Source organism: Amphibalanus amphitrite, unplaced genomic scaffold, assembly GCF_019059575.1.
Source record: "Amphibalanus amphitrite isolate SeventyFive unplaced genomic scaffold, NRLGWU_Aamphi_draft 000288F_arrow, whole genome shotgun sequence".
Lineage (NCBI taxonomy): Eukaryota > Metazoa > Arthropoda > Thecostraca > Balanomorpha > Balanidae > Amphibalanus > Amphibalanus amphitrite.
Window position 1 is genome coordinate 320,638 of NW_024881783.1, and position 17,366 is coordinate 338,003.

General features: G+C 50.2%; 1 protein-coding gene across 1 annotated transcript in view; it reads left to right on the plus strand.

Moving 5' to 3' along the window:
* The window catches only part of LOC122387525 (pleckstrin homology-like domain family B member 1), a 67,656-nt gene that overhangs the window by 33,976 nt on the left and 16,314 nt on the right, over positions 1–17,366 (plus strand). Inside the window, exons 6-9 of the mRNA XM_043377789.1 lie at positions 8,533–8,980; positions 9,831–10,151; positions 11,393–11,500; positions 13,683–13,841. Coding sequence (XP_043233724.1) covers positions 8,533–8,980; positions 9,831–10,151; positions 11,393–11,500; positions 13,683–13,841 — 1,036 coding nt within the window. The remainder of the gene's footprint in view (positions 1–8,532; positions 8,981–9,830; positions 10,152–11,392; positions 11,501–13,682; positions 13,842–17,366) is intronic.

A 17,366-nucleotide genomic window follows, 5' to 3' on the forward strand; every position in this document is an offset into this window, starting at 1 on the left:
TAAATTAAAAAGCATCTTCCATCAGATGTATTTGTATGCAAGGTGGATCTGTATCTACATCTCTCCCAGGTGGACGTCATCTCAAGATCTCTATCTGGATACCTACATCTCCCTCAGGTGGATCTCAACACCATCTCAGGATCTACATCTCTCTCTCTCAGGTGGATCTTCATCACTATCAAGATCCCTCTCTACATCTCTATCTCGGGATCTCTTCAACGACTCTCAGGTTCCCCTGTTTCACCAGCTCTACTATCGAGTTCCTTCCAGCAGCGAATCTCTCTTCTGCTACACCGCCGAACAGCAGTGGACCGCGCTGTTAGAGGGACCGAAAAGATGCAGCTTTTTATCCCTTCTTTCCTCTTTTCTCTTATTTCCCTCGCTACACCCACATGCAAAAGGGGCGCCCATTGAGGCCATAATGGCGCCCCAATATGAAAGAGGGGAGACTGCATGCCAAATTGGGGCGCCTCCGAGGCCCATAGAAAGAGGAGCTCCTTTGAAGCCCAAAGGGGCTCCTCAATGGGAATAAGGGACGCCTGTGAGGTCTATAGGGGCGCCTCTGATGCCCATATCGAGAGAGTCGTTTGTGTAACGTTCCTCAGGGCTGGTGCGCCGCTTGCGGGAAGTAAATACTTAGCTAAATAGCGTGCCACATTGGTCAAAAAGCGCCCCTCGAGCCAAAGTGGTGCCCCTCTGACAACACGCACGTCTTACGTCATCTGTTTTGCTAATAACTAATGCCCCCGCACGCAGAGCGGCGCCCCATCCGTTTATGAAGCGCCCCTCTGGCCAATACCTTATCATTGTTGCTAGAACAGCGCCCCTAGTCCGTAGACTGCCCCATTGCAATTGGCTCCTGAAGGTGCCAGTTTTGGCGCCCCTCTGCACTGAGTAATGAAATGTATGTGGCCTAGCAACTCTTAACCCTCGCCGGCACAGCGGGGGGTTGATGCAACCCCCCCCCCCTAAGGTTTTTCGCGAATAACTCGCGTAAAAAGCGGCCGATCGCGACGAAACTTTCAGTACCCTCGCATTGATCAATTTTACACCTACCCTGAAAATTTCATGACCCTGACCCCAATGACCTTTGACCTGTGACCTCTTTTCTGTGACCATGTTTGGCCGAAATCGCGGTTCGGCGCATGTCGGCTCGCATTAGCCGCGCGTTTGCAAGCTTTTCGTGGTTTCAAACGTTCAAATATGTGATTTGATGTTGCTCCCATGCATTAGGGTGGGTGTCAAGGTCACCTGAAGGTCAGGTCAGGTCATTGACCTTTGGTGACCTCGGGTGACCTCGGTTCACTTTTTCGAGTTTTAAATGTTTCTAGGCTAGTTTTTTTAGCTGAATTCGAATTTAGCAACCATTTGAACATTTACGAAGTGGATTTGGTGCCTTCGTAACATGTTACGAAGCTGTCCGAGGCGGTTGACACGTATTACGAATACCCGTCACAGCCCCTACCGGTTGACCTGACCTGACCTGACCCGGCCTGGTCTAAATGTTTAAAGACATCATCTCTGATCAAAACTAACACGATATTCGTGATCAGCACCCCGGAAAACCACATAGCAGCCACACTTTACGACTTTCTAACAGGTCCCGATTTTCCCGGTTTTCGGGTCATTGACCTGACCTGGAAGGTCACCCGATGACCTAGGACCTTAAAATTGGGTATCATCGGCTTCCTCTCGTGACGGGCAACACGCTCGTTTTTTTCCGCGAAGCTCTAGCTCGATCAGGGGCCAAACGCGAGGGGGGGTCGTACCAACCCCCCCCCTTGTGCCGTCGAAGGACTCAAAATGGCCTGTGCCGGCGAGGGTTAAGGGCGCTCCTTGAGTCATCACGCTCCTCGGGGAGGGGGGGGGAGGCTAGAGGGCCTAGATGCCATAGCACGCTAGTAGTGTTATGGCATCCCTGCTGCTAAAACGGCACACTTCGCTAGGTTAGCGCCTCAACGGTTCATACAAGCGCCCCTCAAGCCGAAATTAGCGCTCCTCTGACTTACATAATTTCCTTGCTAAGTACGACGCCCCTCGCTGAGCTGGCGCCCCACCATTTTATCAACGCGCCCCTTTAGCCACATGAAGCGCTCCTTTGGTCAATGCGGTCAATACCTTATGTCATCACTGCAGCTAGAGCGGCGCCCCTATTTCGGTGGCTGTTCCATCGGTTCCCGAAGGCACCCCTCGAGACAGTTTGGAGGCCCATCTGCAGTGAGTATTAACCCGCGACCTGGTGGGGGGGGGGCTATTTTTTGCCCCCCTCCAGACTTTTCGATATATCTCCAGAACCGCTGCGCCGATCGTCACCAAACTTTCATTACCCTCCAGGACATCAATTTTACACATTGTGACCAAAAATTTGTCCAAAGGCTATGATAGGTTGGCCGGAAATGACGTCAGAGTGACGTCATGTTCTGCCGTTTTCGACCCAAAAAAGGGTTTCGCGGGAAGAGCTGTCAGGCCTATAGCTTTGCAAATACAGAAAAATGATAAAGACATAAAAGCTGTAGAATCAACAGGGTTACAAAACTGCTATCTCGGATTTTTGAAATTTTTGGATTTTGACCCCCAAAAATAAAAAAATAATTTTTTTGGATATAATAATCGAAATTCCAAAAAGTTTTTTGAATTTCGCAAAAACCGGAATATATGTGATAGTCCTTACCGCCTTCCATCCACATACCAAATTTGAGATTGATACCTCTTTTTTGGCGAAGTTATAGCGAAAAAAACTGTTCAAAATTGATGACGTCAAATTTTCAAACTCAATTTTTAGCAATTCTAGACCCCGTAGCGCAAAAAAAAGACCACCATTAGACTCCCCGTGACGAGCTGCATCGAATCAATACCCATTTTATGCAAAACTATCAACTTAAAAATTTGACCTTTTTTGGCCTGACCTTGACCTGACCTTGACCTGAACTTCACCAGAAAGTGACCTAAGCCGTACCTGATAGTCTTATAACCAACACCATTGAGTTGAAAATGAAAAATTGGCCATAAAACATGCATCACACAACCCTAGTAAAGTTGGGCTCATGTGACCTGACCTGTGACCCTTGGTGACCTGACCTGTAACCTGACCTGGTATTGTCAGTGACCTCTAATAGCAACATATCCACTAGGCAACTGACGCCCTATCGCTGATTCTCGACAAAATGCGTTTTCCTCGGTGTTATAGCGCATTCCCTAGAAGACCCGTGAACGGTGAAACATTCCATCTTTGACCTGACCTGTGACGTCATCGGTGACCCCGAGGTCAATGAAATTTGGTTTCCCTCGACAAATTTGACAGGCCTTTCGAACGCCGTTTCAATTTTGTGGATCCGTCCAGTAGTTTCGGAGATATGAGGGGGGGGGCAAAAAATAGCCCCCCCCACCAGGTCGCGTTATAAACAGACCCCACCAGGGCGCGGGTTAAAATTGATGTGGTTAAGAATGGCGCCCTCTGCACGGTGTCGCACCGATTCTAAAGGGCGCCCCTTGAGTCCATGTAATCGTCCCACAGGGCCTTGTGTGTTATGGTATCCCTGCTGTTAACCCGCGCCCCACTGGGGGGGGGGGCTATTTATAGCCCCCCCTCCCGTTTTTCTGCAATCACTTCCAAACCGCTTGACGTATCGACGCCAAACGTTCATTACCTTCGACTGCATCAATTTGACACCTTGTGTCAAAATTTGACCTTCGTACCTACCATAGGTCGGCCGGAAATGACGTCAGAGTGACGTCATGTTCGGCCGATTTCGACGCAAAACATTGAACCACGGCAATCGCTCCCAAGAGCTCAGTTTTTAAGCTAGATCCAATTTCTTTGCATGAGAGGACTCAGAATAAACTGCGCTATCAAATTGCTATCTCGGATTTTCGAAATTTTGAAAATTTCGAAAATTTTATATAATAAAATTCAAAATTTACATTTTTACATTTTTTTTTTTAAGTTTTTGACTTTCCGAAAAAACGGAATATATGTGATAGAACGCATTATTATGACTAACTCTAGCAACTTTTAGCTAAATATCTTCAAAAAGGGCCAAGTTATACGCATTATTGCAAAAAATTAACAGTTATTAATTTTTCAAATCAATTTTTTTTAGCACGAATTTGACATCGTACGCCAATATAATTAGCACCATCGTGTTCCTGAGCTCAAACTGCATCCAATAGACACCTTTTTTGTTGAAAAATTTTAACTTCAAAATTTGACCTTTTTTGACCTGAAAGTGACCTGACCTAAGCTAAATTTGACTCAAAATGACCTCGAATGACACAGACGACATCAAATTCGAAATGTTTGGCCTAAATGGACCATAAAACATGTGTCACCTGACCGACGCATGATATAATATTTTCGTGACCTGTGATGACCTGATCTTGACCTGAAAATCAAAGTACACGTTTTGTACCCTCAGAGTATCTAGAGCATCTGTTCACGAGTGTGTGAACCAAAAATGAGCCTGATCTGACTTGTAAGACGGCGGCCAGAGCCCAAAACGTGAAGAAGCCAAAACGCTAATAATTTTTACTTTGACCTGACCTGTGACGTCATCGGTGACCTCGAGGTCAATGAAATTAGGTTTCGCTCGACAGTTTTTCCGGGGCTATCAGACGCCGTTTGAATTTTGACGATCGGCCCAGTAGTTTCGGAGTTAGGAGGGGGGCTATGAATAGCCACCCCCCCCCCCCCCCAGTAGGGCGTGTTATACGCAGACCCCAGTGGGGCGCGGGTTAAAGCGCCACTCTTGCTTGGCATAGCGTCCCAACGGTTCAAAAAAGCACCAATCGAGCCAATGTTAGCGCTCCTCTGACTATACTGGTATCCTACGTCATCTCTTTTGCTAATTACGGCTCCCTTCGACCGAAAGGGCAGTGTATCAAGTCTCAACAAATCGATGTAGGACTCTAGTTTTTATGAACAAAATAGTGCATTTTAGTGCTATTTTGAAAATGTATCGGTTTTGTGACCTTGTGACATGACCTTAGGTCACTGGAAGCTAAAAGTTCCAGGTCAAGTGACAAATAGATCCTCCAAGTTGTATCTGAAATTTGGTAGCGATACGTGCCATAGCTAATTACGGCCATAGCTAATTACGTGCCATAGCTAATATTTTGCTAATTACGGGGCTTCGACCGAAAGGGCAGTGCCTCAAGCCTCAACAGTTAATCAACTTGCCCCTGGTGCCAGTTGAGGCGTCCCGTGGTTCACACCTCATGTCATTGTTGACTTGTTGCTAGAACAGAGACCCTTATTCAAGAAGGAGAGCTGTCCCATTGGTTCTTGAAGACGCCCCTTCAGACTCTTTTGACGCCCATCTTTAGAACGTAATGACATTTATGTGACATTACTCTTGGCAGCATCGTGTTCCTCTCGTCGAGACGCGTCGAATGAACTATTTGTTGACTTTGAAAGGTCATTTTGAAAATTTGACCTCAGGTCAAGGTCATAACCTGACCGAAAAGGGTCATGTTGCATATCAGTCGATCCGTATCGTCGAGCTGAATACATCTGACATGTTTTCATCGCTCTAGCACGTCTTTATCAAAAGTTATAGCCAAAAAACTGGTGGTGACCGTTCATGACCTGAGATGACCTCAGGGGCATACAGAGGGGTCACAGATGCATTTTCCGATTCAGTGTGTCATGTTTACCTATGTACCGATGTTTGAGAGGGTTCTGAATACTATTCGTCCAAAAAAGGCGCATTTCAATTTTCTCCCATTGACTTATAATGGAGTGGTCGCAAAATTGACCTGACCTTAGGTCACCGATATCAAAATTCCGAGATATACGTTTTGTACATACTGCTACTCTTATCAATCACTGAAAGTTTCAAGGCGATCGTTTAGTCGGTGTAGCTATGACGAGGATTGCAACTTTTTTCTGAGGTGAGGTCTTTTGACGTGACCTTGTGACCTGACCTTGAGAGCCCTGGGTCTAAAATTTGCACAACATGTGTAAAAAGGATGCATGAACAGGTGTGCCAAAAACAGCGGCGCTCCACGCCGCCGTTTTTGAGATATCTGCGAAAAACCGTATGAGAGGTGTTCAAACACCCCCGGGCCCGGCGTGGGCCCCGGGGGGGGGGGGGGGAATTTTTATTTTGTCGATGAGGGCAAATTTTTGCCACTGGCTTGCTTCCAGAACACGTGCGGAAAAGATGCAGTATGAAGTGTGTTCTTAACTTAACCCTCGCCCGCACATGCCATTTTCCCATCCTAGAACGCACATGGGGGGGGGGGGGGTTGCCACCCCCCCCCCCCGCGCCATTTCGTTCCTGTTGGAGATAGAGCTTAGCGGTAAAGACCAAAAAGATTCTTTGGGAAGAGACGAATCCAATGATACCCAGTTTTACCTTCTCAGGTCAGTCGTTGACCTTCCAGGTCAGGTCAAACTAAAAAATGTTGCTGTTTTGGGTCACCGTTGGATATCAAGTGCGCTGCTTAGCATATTCCGATGACGATGCCGTTTTCTGGTGCCAAGCCAGCTAGAACCTCTTTGTCACACTACCCGACCAGATTTTTGTTGCTGAGGTCATTTCAGGTCAAGCTAGGTCAAGGTCATTTATATGTGTTTGTATGTCTGTGTGTGGCTGTGTGTATACTGATGTGTACACCGATTGTTTATGTGTCCATATTACATGAAATCATGATCTGATAAGCTTTTACCAGAAATGCAGTCAAAAAACTTCACAAAAAGTAAATTTAGCTTGCCTAAAACGTAATTATCTTAGATGACCTAGGTTGACCTTGACCCTGACCTTGACACCTGTACATCGTCGATCAACATGTTCCATGATAGGTGGGAGGTAAGACTGGCAAAAAAGGCCGAAATCAAGGTGTCAAAAGCTCACAAGGCCCATAGCAAACGCAAGATGTTCAGAATTGGCCATTTGGGTCATGACATGACCTGAAAAACAAGGTCATATCTCCGAAACCAAAAGTCACAGAAACTTGAAATTTTCAGTGAACATCAAGAAAGGATAGAGGAGCAGCTATACGAAAAATCAGCCTTCTAGCTCTAAAAATGTCGAGTGCAGAGCAGAAAGACTATCTGGGGGGGGTGGCAACCACCCCCCCCCCCATGTGCGGGCGAGGGTTAAAAGGGGAGGCGTAAAAACGTCCCTTGCTTCTGCGTGGGGTAAAGTTCTACAGATTTGCATCTTTCATCTCGCTTTTTCATTAGTTTTTTTTGTCATTTCATCAGTTCGTCTCATTTCTTTAGAAGAACTACCATATGCGGTGTGTAATAAGGCGTCACTACCCTGGTCCCCAATTCCACAACCTGCCCCCGCGGTCTCTAGTCCCCAAATTGCTTTCAAAATGTACTTGGTTTCAAAATGAATAATTCCGCGCTTTTGGCGCGCTATTTCAGAAAAAAGCTGCAACACAACGTGCCAAAACACGACGGCACAAAAACAACGTGCTATGGTAAAAATGTGGCCGTAAACTGAAATAAGACTTATTTCTAGACAGTCACGGGGAGGCGCCCCCCTTAAAAAGGCGCCCCTGACAGCGTTGCCCCCCCCCCCCAACGAAAACCAAAAAGTTACGCCCCTGGAAGGGGTCCCCTGGTATGATGATATGGGGCCTCCGTGGCTTGGCATTGGGATCGGCGCGGGACCCCTCTGTCTGCCTCTGTCTGCATTCGTGCTCCTGCGGGCTGGGGCCAGTGATGTTCGTTCGTTGTTTGTTTGCTCAATTCCATGCTGCTGGGAGGAGGCCACTTTTCGTTGCACGTGGTATCACCCCATGGGGAATAATGCAGGGTGCAGCATGCATTCTGCACAGCGCGATGCAAGCGAAATGGTGTCACTGGCTTGTAAAAACTGTCATATGCTGATTCGAACATGTGAATATGCTGCTGACTCACCCCTTCCATGAAAGCCTGCGTTCCATATTGCATGGACCGAATGGCCAGTCACTCCCTCAAAACTAAATCCTACATTTGCATGTCATGCATTTGATAATTCGCTTGTGATCCTGTCTGGTACAGTTTATGCCCATGCCCAACTGGCAATAGTCACAGGGTAGGTAGAGGTCAGGGGTCATCCCATGTGACGTGGCTCACGTCCGGTCACGTCACGGTCACGGACGTGCGGCGGCACGGCTATCGTGACGTCACGTCCGCGGTCGGGGTGGGACGCGACTGCACACTCCTGGCGCTCCCAGTCCAGTACAGTGAACGGGTTAGGTGTAACGCTGTGTATGTGGGGGCCAGTGAGGTGTTGTGCGGTGTTGGTGTGTTGCAGGTTATAGGATAATGTGAAATGTGACGGATTGTGGTGTTGATTTCAGTTGGGTGAGTTCACTTTGCTGAGCACTGGTGTTGTACATATGCATGTGTGACATAAGCAGCGGGGAGTTCAGTATCCCGGATGGACGTGATACTGCCGCTCATTGCCGCAGTGTGTTTCCGTCGTCTCCTCCACTGGCCTGGCGTCGGCTGGACGTGCCCAGGCGTTTTCAGTAGCGCAGTACAGCAGTGTGTTCCGTCCCCTCCACTGACTCCACTGCTGTGCTGGCCGGCAGGATCAAGACGAACGGCTCTCTGCCGCGGGACCGCCGTCTGGGCTCCCCGGGCGCTGACACTCCGCCGGAGCCGCGGCGCCGCTCCGCCTCCGAGGACGAGCTGAGCCCGGCGGCGGCCGCAGCAGCCGACGTCCGCAGTCCCTACGAGAACGTCAGCTTCGTCCACTACCCGCAGAGCCCGCGCACCCGGATCCGCACCACCGTACAGCGCGAGCGTCTGGACGGCGCCGGCCGCGAGGCGAGCCCGCCGGTGTCGGCGGCCGGCGCGGTGTACATGGTTCCGCCGCCGCCGGTGCCGCTGCCGACCCCGCCGCCGCGCGCGCCGCTCCACCCCGGAGGGATGGTGAACGGTTCGGACGGCCGCGGCCTGCAGTTTGTCAACGAGGAGTACATGCGCGGTCTGCCCCTGGACCCCAGCTTCCAGAACGATGATCTTGTCTTTCTACCGGTGAGTGAAAGAGGGCGTGGTAAGCTTTGGAATACAGCCAGCGTGGGAGAGAGCTTGAACGGAGTGATTGCCTTCCCGTTTGGAGGCATTGAGCGTATTCATCAGTTTGGTAAATTGATAGTGGGTTCAGTCAGAGATGAGAGGGACCATTGGATGGGCATCTCTCGTTTGGATGAATAAGAATGCCGACTCCCGTTCAGATCAGTGCGAATCTTCGTTTTGTTTGCGCAATAAATTCACTAGTCCGAACATTGCTCTTAACATTGCTCAAGCACTTGTTGAAACTGGAGTCATTACCAGCGAACTTAGTTTGAAACCAAACAGCAGCTTATTTGGAAAAGAACTCTTTGATTACTGCAACTGTTCACTTTTATCGTGGCAGCTGTTCTTGTACGGCTGCCGATCCAATGAAATACCAGTTAATGCTGATACCCATCGTTTCGCTCGCCTTGCACTCTTCATTACCGTCAACCCTCCTCGCTACTGGAAGCGTGAGGAGGCTTGACGGGCCTGTGAACCCTCCGCCTGCGTCACTGATGATTCCCTTATCTCCCCTCCAGCTGTTACCAATGCCTCTAATCACCATATCGAATAATTATCACTCCCATCTCATCGCCAATTATTTTCATTATCCTCCCCACATTCCAGTTGCATTATACTTCAGTAGGTAATAAATTCCGAAATCCCCCCAAACTAAACCAGCGACCTGCTATCCTATGGACTTCTGTATTTAAAAGTCTTCCCGGAAAATAACCACCAACCCCTCATTTTTACTATCCACATTAATGTGAAGGTGCTATTGCGAGCAACTTGTCACACCACTGACCAGCGATCCCCCATCTCCGTCCAGGCGGTGGGCGGCGGGTACGTGAACACGGGTATGGACGAGGAGACGCGTCGCGCTGCCGCCGAACTGCAGCGTCGGCAGCGACTCGGCAACGTCTACCAGCAGTTGCCGTCGCGGCCGCCCGTCGAGTCGCCCCTCCCCGGCCTGGAGACCGACGGCCGGGCACCCTCAGAGTCGGAGCTGCCCGGGTCGCTGTCAACTCCGGTAGAGGAGGAGGCCGGCTCTGCGCGCGTCAGCTGGAGGGATGACGTGGAGTCGAACTCTGGAGATGAGATGGTCCGTCACAGTCGGTCGTTCAGTGATACGACTGATGATGACCGCGAGGTGAGACCCGAGGGAGTGAGGTGCCGGTGAGCGATGCGGAGTGGGCGACATTGAAACTTAGAATCATCACAGGTCCGCAGGATTTCTGGAGGAGCGAGGGTAGGATTTCTATGAGTGTGAGGGTCGGGTCATGGGTTCTACCCAGGGTTTGAGATAGATGAGACCCAGGAGCGAGCTTTTAGATCAGCAAAAAAAAAAACTTGGGGAGACGACAGTGACCCCTGGGAATACGGCTGGGATCTGGAAAACCAACGCCTGTTGGTGAAGTGGCGGCGGCTTATAAGAGTCACGTGGGGAGTACCGTGGCGTTGTTTTTAACGTACCATGGCGTGCACCGGTACCGTGCGGCTGCCATCTACCATCCACTGGGAGGCTGCCTCGAATGGTTTACGATTTGAAGGGCGATCAGAACTGTGGCTGAGTTGAGAGGCGCATCTGATTAATGGTCGGGGATGACCTTTAGGCTGAAATGATGCCTCTCGGTACATTGTGTGACGGATATGAGCCGCGCTCGACTGCAGCTAAGCTACCAGCCTTGTGTCTTGGTATCGATAGCTTCAGTTGGGCAATTGTGTCGCGCCTGTCAACATTAGCTGAGTTTATGATAGGAGTCGTAATTGTCACCTGACCTAACAATGACGTTATGGGAGATAGGATTTAAGGAGTTCCATTTATTGTTGACAATGTACTCAGAACTGATGCCGGCAGACGCCCAATTCAATGACGATTGTATCATTGAGACGCAGAAATGGTGTGCGATTGCACGGCTCTTTGATATTATCGGCAATGGCATTTCGATCGAGGTCTGTCTGTTTGCCAAGGTCAGATATTGCTGTTGATTTGGTGTAACTGATACGTATGTCTCCTCGATACTCGAGTGTATTGTGGGTGAGGTATGTTGTCAGGAAGTGTTCTAGCAACAGCTTGGCCTATTGGAGCTTTGCGCTATTACAATGATCATATTTTCCCGGAAATAGCATCGGACTTGGCTGGACATATGAATGTAAGATATCACACCCAACCTTTATCGAGCATGCATGAGTACGAGGAACCATGAACGATATATCATCAATGCAATGATCATTTTGTTTCGTGTTACATAAGTCGTTAATCGCTTTCGCCTATGCTCAAAGCGATTCAATTCATGTATAACTGCGTGCTGCTCGCTGTCGGGCATCCTTTACCCGAACCCTGCTGGTGAGCTGTACGTGTTTGACCCCTCCTTCCCTCTGCCGTCTCAGATGTGCCGCCGTCTGAAGGACCAGAGGCGTATGACGTACCGGCAGCTGTCAGAACTGCGGCAACAGAAGCTCGATCTCGAGCACCAGGAGTCGGAGGCCATCCGACAGGTCAGTCCTGTCCTGTCCTTCTGTGAGGAGTGTGACTTGCTAGATCATTCCCGTCTCGGTCCGTTGATCTCACCGTGAAGGGTAGCTTCGGCCTAAGGTCACCTATGTCTTGTGCCTCTGAAGCAGGACGCTTTATGTCTGTTGGGAATATTTGCTGCTTCTTTTTCCACTTCATCGTACATCGTACTACATTTATGCTCTATATTTATGCCTTATTAGAGGACATTTGCGAAAAGTTACGCTAAGAATACTTTGAAAAAATCGCCTTTATCTCGTTTAACTTTGATTTGCTGATGCGAAAAATGGCTTCCTTAGCTTTTCCAGTGTATATTCTGTCTGTTGGTCTATTGCTAGCGGATGTTCCTATTGATTTTATTCGGTGCGCTACAAGGCGCGCAATGTCATGAACATTTGCATGAGGGTGAATATCGATATCCAAAATATGGTTGTCGGCATTTCACTTGTTTCTGGCTCGCATTCATGAGCAAGTTCCTCGTAGGAGCTCGCATTTTTGATGGCCCAAAATGTACATAGCCTTTTCAAAATGCATCCACTCAGTTGAAGCTACTGTTGAAAAATCACCCGGTGTTATATCACTTGTTTTTAACGTCGAGGTTCGTCCCGAGTTACCCCGTGCCAACGCTTTCATATGGAATCATGTTGGCATGCGAACTATGGAAAGCTGCATTTGCATGTTTTCTGAAATCATCAAACCGGCTCCACACACGCTTTGTAAAGGTCAAACTATCACTCTGTACGTGTGAGACCGCGCTGAATCACCTCCTGAATGCCAGGACCAGATTTATCAAATAGCATCAGTTGTTGCCAGACAGCCGTATATATCTGCCTTTTCTCCACAGCATGATAAAACGATTTTTGCAACGTTTTGTTGGTATGTAGGCTAAGTTGTTTTGCAATGTAGCATCTGAAGATGACAATATGCGGGCGGGTGAATTCAAGTGCAGAGTGCAGTTGCTGATTGTGGCTTTTAGCGACCGTTTCTGCGTTACATTTCGAACTGTGATTTGCATCACTCGCACCATCATTGTGCTTGGTTATAAAGAATCAAAGTCATGTGCTGTGGACATATTGTGGAAGGTTTGGACGTAACCCTGCCCGTATATCGACACCCTTTTTTTAAACCCCACATTTATTCTCCGGTGAATTTCAGACAAGTTGGTTAGAGACCTTCAAAAAAGGTACAATCACTCGATTTTTCTCAAGTTTTTCTTTCTTAGCAGATAAAGCAATACCAGAACAGGCCTACGAACACACATATTTGATCAGGATCGGACGATTGGACACTTTTAAAAGGAGATCTTTTGTGCCTCCCGGAAATTCACGGGAGAGCAGATGTGGGGTTTAAAAAAAAGGTGTCGATATATGTATTTAGCCGGCACAGAAATAGGCTGAGACAGCACAAAATGCTATTACATATAAACAGTATAATATATCGTTGCTTTGTCTCCATGCCTGCCTTTGTCATCTGCTATTGCAACACGTCACACAGACTATTGGATACCGCTTTTTGCCGAAATGTGACCAGCAACCAGTTTTTGCTGTCGTAGCAACTCATGTCATGTATGCAAGGCAACAGTAGGTCGCCAACCAAGGGCGCATTGCTGAGTTATTGTGACTTGAACCGTTCAGCTGATCAGGTATGGGCCATGGGGTTAGCATGAGGTCAGAGCCCAGAGGTCAGCATCCGAACAATGAGGTGACTGTCATAGTGTTAGTTTCTTGCTGGATATTTAAAACGACACCCATATCCCGTGTATCATGGCACACCATTCATTAAAATAAACTTTTCCGTGGCCTTACGTGCAGTATTCCTACACAAGTAATTGTGCGTTTTACGCGGCACGATAGGTTTTACTACGAATAACGTCAAGGTTAGGCGTACATCGCTGAATTATGTATGCTGCATTATGACTACAGTATAGTGCATATTAATCACTGAAGTTCGGTATACTTTTCCATATTCATTCGCATATTTTTAACCGTCAGTTTAATCTTTCCTCCCGATGAACCGAGGCCAGTGTCCACTTTGACTCGGTGCGACCCTAATAACCTCTGACTTGGTTTGACCCCGCTAACCCCGGTAGCTGAAGAGGAGCACGCTCTGTTGACCTCTGACCCGTGACGACCCCGCTGACCTCTGACCTGTGACATGACCCCGCAGCTGGAGATGGAGCACGCCCTGCTGGAGGGGGAGGTGGAGACCCACCAGGAGACGGTGGCTCGCCTGGAGCAGGAGGTGACCGATCTCAGAGAGACGCTGGCCAGCCGGACCGAGGGCCGCGAGCAGACACGACGCCGGCAGACTCAGGAGGCCGACCAGGTGGGTACAGCGAGGGACCTGGGACAGGAGGGGAGTGGGAGGAGGCTCATTGAGGGCCGCGAGCAGACACGGCGCCGGCAGACTCAGGAGGCCGACCAGGTGGGTACAGCGAGGGGCCTGGGACAGGAGAGGAGCGGGAGGAGGCTCATTGAGGGCCGCGAGCAGACGCGGCGCCGGCAGACTCAGGAGGCCGATCAGGTGGGTACAGCGTGGGGTGGGTTTAGAGTGGTACTCAGACCCAGGAGGCTGATCAGGTGGGTACAGCGTGAGGCGGGTGAGACTTGAGAGGGTACCACGACCCTGGTTGAGTTGAGTGACCTTATCTGACGTGATAGAATGGGTGTGGTATGCATTTGGGGTGGATGACATTGAGCAGATTATGATGTAGGCAGGCTAGTACTGTGTTGAGCTGGACGACCGTGAGTGGGTGCTGCTGTGGCGCTGGTGAAGCCGCTTTTAGGGGGTTTCATCCACTGTTCCCAGTAACTTATACATAGGTGGCGCCAAGGCGCGGTGTGTCTGTGCGGGAGGAAGCTGGCGACATCTGACGACAACGCTTGGAAACTTTTACCGAAATGCTGAACGAATAAGGCTGCTCAAGAGATAAATGAGCACTGGAAAAAAATGTTTGAAAATAATGGTACCAAACGAAAGGAGATAGCTCAATGTCACCGTAACACAGAGATCCTTGTGGTAAAATCTGACACTTGTAAGAGCAATCTGAGGTCGCAAATGCAGCAGAGGCGTCTCTGTTGTTTTAGTAAAGAGCTACATCTGCTCAAACTCATACTGAATCCCACTCTGAGTTGTTGTATGAGTCATAATCGAGCTTAGCGTATACATGCGTACCGCATACGTCAAGGAGCTAATCCACTCGTACGTCAGAGCTCAGGGCAGCCCATCAGCTGAGCTGGAGCAGGGCATCGCTGAGCGTCGGTGTGTTGGTATCGCGTCTGAGAGCAGTAGCAATCAGTCCCAATGACGGCCAATAACTGCTATCGCTCCGATGCCGCGTGCCCCTGTCGTTCTCCGCTCAAACTGCGGGCACACGGAATTGTGACGGCGCGGGGTCGGGTGACGCCGGCGGCTCTTTCGCTGTTGGCTCCCCTCCAAGCGCCAAGAGTGAGTAAACTCGTGCACTGAACCTGTCGGCTGGGACGGCCGTGAACGGTCCGCTAAAATGGGAACGGTAGCTGGTGCCACTGATCTGGGACGTCTGGGAAGAACAACGCGGAATTTAAAGGAAAAGCGAGACCGCGACATGCGTCGTTTCGTTTAGCAATGAATTGTCCCGTTTGAGTTAATTTCGTTTAATAATTATGGTTATTTCGGCTTGTTGTTCCTCCTCATTTAACTTTTGGTGTTTCCAGTACCTACATTACGTTTCTTTTTATCCCAGCAACGCTCGTTGCGAAACATCTCTCACTTTTCTGCGAAATCTGGCGTTGGTGGTATTTCACGGCGGTGGACGGGGCTGCGGGTGGCGTTCAGGAAGTGGGAAGCGATAGGGATTCTCTGGGGCTACCGGCCGCCAGTCTCCCCCGGGAACTCGTGCAGTGAACCATTCGTTGGCCAGCTCAGTGCTGTGGACCGGGATGTATTTCACTGTCCTGCTGGTTACACCTTGTCTGCTTGCCCGTCCGCCGTGCTCGTGTTCCGGCTATTTGACAAGCGCTCGCGACAGTCCCCGGCTAGAGGCGGTCATGTCACGCATTAAGGTGAGCGTTGGAGTGGTGAGCGGAGGCGTGTTTCCGCCCCCCCCCCCCCCCGGGGTGGCACCCGCAGCTGGCGGTCTGCCCTGACCCCCTTACCTCCGCCCGTGGCCCTGCGGGCCCGCATCACAGACGATCGATCGGTGCCGGCCTCCGCGCCACCCGCGGGCCGACCGCCGACAGAGCTGGGGGCCCGGGCGTCAGCGGCGCCGCGGCTGAGTGACCTTGGTGTGCCGCCGGCTCTGACCGGTCACACGGGCCGCCGCCGCCGCCGCCGCCGCGGGCTGCCGCGCCGTCAGTTTCGGTCAGACCAGTGACGTTTCGAGGCGGTGCTGTGCGCGGTCCAACGGCAGAGTGCGGACGGGGATAGAGACAGAGCAGCCATGGTGGGGTCGCTCGCCAGCCAGGTGGAGCAGGTAACGGTGCTGTCGGTCAGCGTCGGGGATTGGTGATGAGGTAGAACCGGAGTGGTGGTAAATGACGGGAAGTTGTGGTTTTCCTGGACATGCAATTGCTGTTTGTTGTGTATTCCTGTAAATGAGTGATTGAATGTCGAGCACGTCTTCAGTGGTGGCTGGGTGACATGAGAAGGTTAGGTCTGAGTTTGATTTTTTGTGCTAATGAGCTTCTCCTGGCATTTTCCTCGGTATCATTTTTTAACTCATGATTAATGTGTACCGAGAAGCACTGACTAGGCATTCTGCAGGCATTTTTTGCTCGCGATTTCCTTCGGTCCGACTCCTCTTTTCCGCCCCTGACGGACCGGCCCATCTCAGCGACAGCCACCTGTGGCGTCCCACGCCGCCGCCCGTTGTTGTAGCTGTGCCGTCGGAGGCGCCGAGTCCCCGGCCATGTCCGTGTGGGCGGGTGGACAGTGTCCGGGCCGGGCAGTGGCGCAGTCCCCGAACTGCAGACCGTTTGTCATTGATTGGACAGGAGCTGTCCTCTGGACCGGCGCCAGGGTTGTAAATATGGCCGGCGATACCTCACTGAGACGCAGCCCAGGCCCGGCGGTGGGCTGGCGAATCCACGTCGTCTGTTCCGTCTGGTGTTGTTGCATGGCTCGGTGGGCGCGGCGCGGCGCCTGTCAGTCAGGCGCTCTGGTTGTTATGTTCACTCTGCGCCGGGTGTCTGTTAATTGGTGTGGTTCAGCAGCTGCGAAACATTGCACTCAGTCTCAGCTCATGGCTTAGGCACCGCACACATCTTCAATGCGGCGAATAATCCAATACCCCTGGGCCCTGCGTCTTTCAATATCAACCAACAAACTATTGCCGCCGGCTATTTTGGGTGTACGGAATGAGTGGGAGAGAATATTGAGAAATCCGCTGACACCTCAACACCGTTTTCAACATCCCGAACATGCGGTGCGGTAGATGTAAGCTGCTTTATCCTGTGTCGGGCTCCGCGAGGTTTTGAAAGCAAACAACTTAACTGTCTGTCGACGTGTCACCGTAGGGTCGGTGTTTGCATACCCGTATCAAGCCCTGGTAGGTGGCTCAGCAGGAAGTGGGAGTGGTGGGGAAATAACTACGCAACCGAGATCTGCTTTCCGGCTCTTGCATCATGACATCTCCAATACATATTTTTAGCCGGTGATGCTAAAGCGATAGTTTCTCTGGCAAAATCGGTTGTAAGGTACACAAATTATTTCCGTTTGCCAGCTGAAATATTAGTCGAAATATGACGTGGCCCGGTTTAGATGCAATCCGGCTGCTTACTGTGTCATTTGGTTGGTACAACATCCGTCCCTTGTCATCGAACGACTAGGTGTTTGTCTCGAGGGCGACTTTGACTTCTGTCTTACCTCTCT